Source organism: Limulus polyphemus, unplaced genomic scaffold, assembly GCF_000517525.1.
Source record: "Limulus polyphemus unplaced genomic scaffold, Limulus_polyphemus-2.1.2 Scaffold73, whole genome shotgun sequence".
Lineage (NCBI taxonomy): Eukaryota > Metazoa > Arthropoda > Merostomata > Xiphosura > Limulidae > Limulus > Limulus polyphemus.
Window position 1 is genome coordinate 136,892 of NW_013665683.1, and position 6,764 is coordinate 143,655.

General features: G+C 34.3%; 1 protein-coding gene across 1 annotated transcript in view; it reads left to right on the forward strand.

Moving 5' to 3' along the window:
* Nucleotides 1–1,469: 1,469 nt before the first annotated feature.
* LOC106466231 (protein Wnt-11b-2-like) overlaps nt 1,470–6,764 on the forward strand; it is a 39,025-nt gene continuing 33,730 nt past the window's right edge. Inside the window, exon 1 of the mRNA XM_022394982.1 lies at nt 1,470–1,734. Within this exon, the coding sequence (XP_022250690.1) occupies nt 1,658–1,734 (77 nt within the window). The 5' untranslated portion in view covers nt 1,470–1,657. The remainder of the gene's footprint in view (nt 1,735–6,764) is intronic.

Here is a 6,764-nt window from a genome sequence, read left to right on the forward strand (position 1 = left end):
ACAACTGATATACATAAAATGCAGACAAACTCATCAAAATGATAGAGGTTATTAACGGAACAAAATATAGCGTAGGATGTGACAAAATTGTAGTGAAAAAAATTAATTATCGTATATGTAACGGTTCTCCCACAGTATACTTTAGAAAATGTTGTACATGATATATCAAAACTAATCTAATAATTAACTGTACGTATTATAAATTAATTTTCGTTAGTTCGTATTTTCTACTTAATCTGTGCTTAAAAAGTTTGTTCATATTGACATCACTGTGACCACCATTACGATGAACAAAATGAGCGTTGTCACCACGACCATGATGGACAAAGTGAACATTGTTAATCACCATTATGATGAACAAAATATAGAAAAAAACAACACTGTAACCATAACTACGACAGACAAAATGAATATTATGACCACCATTATAATGAACATGAAAAAAAAGGAAAGCACATTGTCACCACAACCGTGATGAACCAAATGAATGCTATAACGACGTTCATAATGAACAAAATAACACTGTGAGCACAACCATGGCGATCAAAATAGCCACTACATTATGTCCATTCAGAGATGGCTTATAGATATCAGTTTGATTGCCGATAGAATTACCAATGTGATAATGGAGATGTCCTTTCGTGACAATATTAATCATGTAAATAATCATCGTGACTGTTCATATCAATAAAGTCCGCAAGGACGTATACATGAAGGCAGCAAAGGTTGTTTAGTTTTCACGAACTATTTTTTATCACAATTCATAAATTTCACGGACCTTGTTTGTTCAGAATATCAGACCACTTAATGGATTAACATAATGCACATCTTCACTTATTTCAAAAATAAGAATATGTTGTGGCCTTGTTTAAGATGAGAAGTTAAATTTATTATCAAGAGGGCAAGACGGCGCTAAAGGGGCAGCCAAATAATTGGAGAAGAGGATTGGTTAGGCAGAAATACAGACAAATGCTTACGGCTAACTTAAACCAATACTGACACAACATGACAGCGAACCACACACGTGAGGCTCCGGAAGCTGTAATTGGACTTCCCGCTGAGCAGGAGGCGGCCCATTAGCCTTGTACCTTGGGCCTTCTATAGTATACTGTTGAGAATAGGTATGGTGTCAGTTTCTGGTGTTATCTCCCTTCTGGCAGGTAGAACACTACCACAGTGGAGTTGGGAGTGTCGACACAGTAGGAGAGCCAATTGCGCTTAATTTGTCCCAGTACCGCTGCAGTTTATACTTCATATTGCCAGCCATATTAGTGTGCTGTAGAGTAGTCGATGCCTGGTGGTCATGTCATGACTGGATGTTATCTTTTTCATCATACGTCTAAACTAAAGTTGTTAGTTGCGTAATTTAAAATAAGCTACTCATGATCACGATATCAAATTGGGGAAGTGACCTCTTTAATTTATATGCAAAGGAACAATGCTGGCTGTATAAAACTGTTTCAAATTTATATTTTATTAGTGAGTAATAATAGCAAAAAAATGAATACGTCTGAAATATCATGTCATATAAAGTGACAGTCTGATAGTTTCTTCCAGGATACTAACTTTGCCTGAGTTTCTGTTTCCGGCAAGGTTTCGATAGCTTGAACAAGGAACTCTTTTTTTATTTATTTTTTATTTTTCTTGAATCAGCGTGATGCAGACAATAAGAGTGGTCATAGCCAGCTTTGTTTCGGTGGCGCTTTTATCTGACGTGGTTGCTATTCAGTGGCTGTAAGTATTCTTTAGGATGTTGCTTGATATAACTATTGGTTAAATATCCCTTAACATTAATCAATGAGTTAAAACTAATTAATTTATAAATTCAATTAAGATTCTTGAATTTTTATTGATTCATTAAGTTTAGATACCTGTGATCAGATTTAGATGTGGTTTAGTACATTCATAATTTCAGTGGTGAATTAAGATAATTTATGGTTGAATATCCATTTCTGTTGAATAACATATTCACTTATCAGATAACCCGTGTTGGAAAATATTCAAATATTATTCACAAACTTAATCAAATTGCTTATTGTTTAATTGTGTTTTTAAATAATTTAATATATACGAGCCGATTTTGCTTTGGTATCAGTAGGATATCCTATCCATTGTTTGATTAAGTTGAAATGTTGATAGACGAATGCATTTAAATATTAAATATTTAAATATTTATTAACTCGCTGAATTTCCATACAGTAGAACATTTAACTGTGTGAATAAGTTTACACCTGGTTGAAATGTTACCAGATGAATACATTCATATGTTAGTTTAATATTTATTAGTTCATTTAATCTAAATAGAATAAATCACCAATATATTGACCCCCCATTTTCACAACGGTATGTCTGTGGACTTACAATGCTAGAAACCGGGTTTCGATACCCGTGGTGTGAAGAGCACAGATAACCCATTGTGTAGCTTTCTGCTTAACTTCAAACAAACCGGCCCAGCATGGCCAGGTAATTAGGGCGCTCGACTTGCAATCTGAGGGTCGCGGGTCCGAATCCCTGTCCCATCAAACATGCTCGCCCTTTCAGTCGTGGGGGCGTTATAATGTGACGGTCAATCCCACTATTCGCTGGTAAAAGAGTAGCCCAAGAGTTGGCGGTAGGTTGTGATGACTAGCTGCCTTCCCTCTAGTCTTACACTGCTAAATTAGGGACGGCTAGCGCAGATAGCCCTCGTGTAGCTTTGCGCGAAATTCAAAAAAACAAAACAAAAACAATTTAGTATATGATATACTCATGGAGCCAAGGACCCATTTTTAGGTTTGGGCGTGCCAATCTGCTGTGAAAGGGTGGTGCCTATGGACATTAAGAAAGAATTTTAGGATTATCACCCCTTGCAGATTTACGCAGGTGGGCCTGGGCAGAACCATGTTCATCCATGGTTGAAAATATATCATTTTTTCAAAAATACCTTTTCTGTAATAACTCCGTTAATATTTATCATAAATATATGATTAATATATCAAATGAAAAAGGAAAACGTTGACTAAAGAAAGACACCATTAATATTTATATCATCTCATTTGCATATTCATGACATATCCTTAATATGCAAATTTTCATCCTGATCTTTTTTTTTTACCACGGTTGCCATGGGAACGGCCCTGCTCAGGCTCCCCTGCGTAAATATGCAAAGGGTGGCTACCATAAAAAAAAATTCTTAATGCCCATACTAATAAAAAAATTACACTATCCTTTAATAGCACACCAGCAACGCCAAACCCCCTTGGTTCCCTGGGTAATATGATTTTCAATACATCCATCAAAATTATAAAACGGCCGCAATAAAACAATAACAGGTATTTCGTAAATATAACATCTTTCCAATAGACACTAGAAAGCGTGGATGTAGTTATAGTGAGTTATTTATTTTTTTATAACTAAGGTTAATTACAGATTAACATTGGTAAATGTGGTCGAACATCTACTCAAAGAACTGGGTCAACGTTGCTCTTGAACATTCAACAGACTTTATTTCCTTCAGATATAGTCCTACCTAACTGTTGTATTACCCCTTACCCTTTTTCTTAGCCATCACACTCTTCTGTTATCATCCTCTTACTCTTTCTTTACATCTCTGGAAACAAATGCTATCCGTGTATGCATTTTTTAACTTCCTCGCCAATCAAACAACGGATAACCTGGTGAGACCAGGACAAATCAACTGACAGGAATAACTTTCTTTAACCACGATATCTCCCAATCACGTCGTTAATCCAGTCATGATATGAGTCTTTTTATAGTAGGCAACTAATTGGAATTTGACGCTTACAGGAGCCTCTCCGGACAAAGTACAGTGGTAATAGACTTATCCTCCAGCTAATGCGATACATTTGGAACATTTCGGCACTTACTACAGTATGGTCGTATTTCATAACTGACAGGATGGCTGAATACTTACGCACACCACCATCACAGATGTCTACAAGAGTTTCCATATTCTGTTCACTTCAGATTCAGGACCTTTAACACCTGTTAGAAACATCAGTTAGATTAACATTGTATAAATTAAAAAGAAACAAATTAAAAATGCAAACATTCAAGGCCTATCATAACAAAAGAATTGTTTATGCTAGTATGTGTCATGCCTGTTGTTTTAGAAGCGAGATTACACAGCATACTTGTAACAAGATGTTTAATACTTACAATAAAACGAGCTTTATAAAAACAAAAAACAAAAAAAAACGATTTAGTCTTTAGACGTAAGTCAGCTCAACACTATAATATAAGATAAACTCCATTTTTCTAACCTACTCTTTCACATCCTATTCCTAACCAGGTTCAACAAAGTTAATAAACTAGTAACATACGAAGTTTCATAGTACGTGTCTTTCAGCTTTCATGTAGGAGATGAAGTAAACCACCCAGCTGTTCTTCGCAGATGTCAATTACACCTTGTTAGTGCACTGCAACAAAAGTGGGGAGCACAAACTTTGTTTTATTTTCTCAGAGACCCAGCAAGGAACAAGTTCCACTGATTACTGACTTCTGACAATAGGAAGAAGCTTTAGTTCCTACGCTGTAGGATATAAAATTAAAAAAAATGCTTGCAACGAATATTATATGGATTCAATTTCATTAGGTGGTTATAGTTGTCAAAAGGTGCTCGTTTGGAAACCTACAAGCTTTTACTTGGTCTATATATATATTGGTTTTAAATTTTGAAACTCAGGATAATTCATAGATCTAATTTTATATTAATTAGAAAATTATGTTCAGGTAATTTAATCTTCTGAAAGCATGAAATTTGGGATCAAGTGGAACTCAGATAGTGGAAATATGATTTTTTTGGTAAAAATGGTGATATACTTAGATTAAAGGTTCTGCTGATTACAGTTTTAGAAAAACAATGAACTATGCAAGTTCTAGCATTCCACCTCTGATCGTTTATATAATGAAAGCCCGAAAGCCGGTCATCAGGAGAGAGGGCTCATACATTACTTCTTAAATGTGTTCATTTATCTGGAAAATTAAAAAAATATTTACGATTTTCAGATGATTGCTCAGATAGAGTCGTAAAAATGTCGATATGGCTTAATTATTGTATAATTATCTGAGGGATAAAATGGTCCATTCCTTCTGAAGTATCTATATTATGAAGAACAAATGCGATTGTAGAAGGAAAGAACTTTTAATTTAGAGTGAGGGAGTTTAAACAAAATCATTCCTATTCGTTATATCTATCTACTGATTCTAATTGAAAATGAAAACAAATCATTAGAATAGTTACGCGTTCTGATATGACATTAACACTATATAAAAGTTTCTGCCTAATTATATTTAAATAGTTTTTATCTTTATTCAACGTTAAATGCTGACAGGGAAAAAAGTCTTCGGCTCTCAGACAAAATTTGTTAATAATTGTGATCATATCAGCAGCTACTACATTTACAACGGAATAAACTTCTTAGTAGACAAACTTTTATTTGAAGGGAAGACATAACCGTGACAGTATAACTATTATCCTGAAGACATAACTGTACAACATAATTATTATTCTGAAGACAGATCCGTGACGACATAATTATTATTCTGAAGATCTGGCTGTGACGACATAACTATTATTCTGAAGGTATAAACGTTACGATATAACTATTATTCTGTAAACATAATTATTATTCTGAAGACAGAACCGTGACGACATAAGTATTATTCTGAAGATCTAGCTGTGACGACATAACTATTATTATGAAGGCATAACTATGACGACATAACTATTATTCTGTAAACATAATTATTATTCTGAAGACAGAACCGTGACGACATAAGTATTATTATGAAGGCATAACTATGACGACATAACTATTATTCTGTAACCATAAACGTTACGTGTTAACTATTGTTCTGTAGACATAATTGCGACGACATAACTGTCGTTTTGTAAACATAACCGTGATCATACGAATATTATTCTGTAGACATAATTGCGACGACATAACTATCGTTTTGTAAACATAACCGTGATCATACGAATATTTTTCTGTAGACATAATTGTGATCTATAATTATTGATTGGATTTACTTAATGTTGTTTGAGTCCTCAAAGAAATTGAGTTTAATTTCAGCCCAAGTATCCGAAGAAATACGTTAAACACAAGTTAGAATCGTATAGCTTATCTGATCAATTTCGTCTTATGGGATTTATAAGTCTCATTATATCTTCCATGTTAAAAGCACCAAAACGTTTCTCGCACTTTTATCAATTAAGACTCCCTAAAATTACCCTATTGCTTACTTTCTCTGTATAAAATATTAGTAATTCTTCCCCTGACTTTTACATAGTTGCAGCAAGTTATCACCCAGTGCTGAAAATGTTTATTCCTGTATCATCAGCTAGTGTGTATTCATAAATTATTTACGACAGTTATTAGTCATTAACTAAAAATCTGCTTGTGCATTTTACAGCTGTTTTTAAACTTTCAACTTTAGAAGTCCTTTTTCTTTGTTGAAGGGTGGGTAATAGTCAACTTTAAATCGTCTAAATCTGCTATCCATGTTAAAACTTTTTCCTTTGGGAAGCTATTCTTGGGCAAGTTGAATCCTGTGGCAATTAGTAACTGAAGGCTTATGACGCTAATATAAGGGTTTCGATACCCGTGGTGGGCAAAGCACAGAGAGCCCATTGCTAGCTTTGTGTTTAACAACAAGCAAACTGAAACCAAATTGAATAAAATATTTCATCTGGTCGTTAGTCAGAGTCAGATAAAAAAAAAGGAATCGAGCTTAGCGAGAAGTTAAGGAGTATAGAGAAG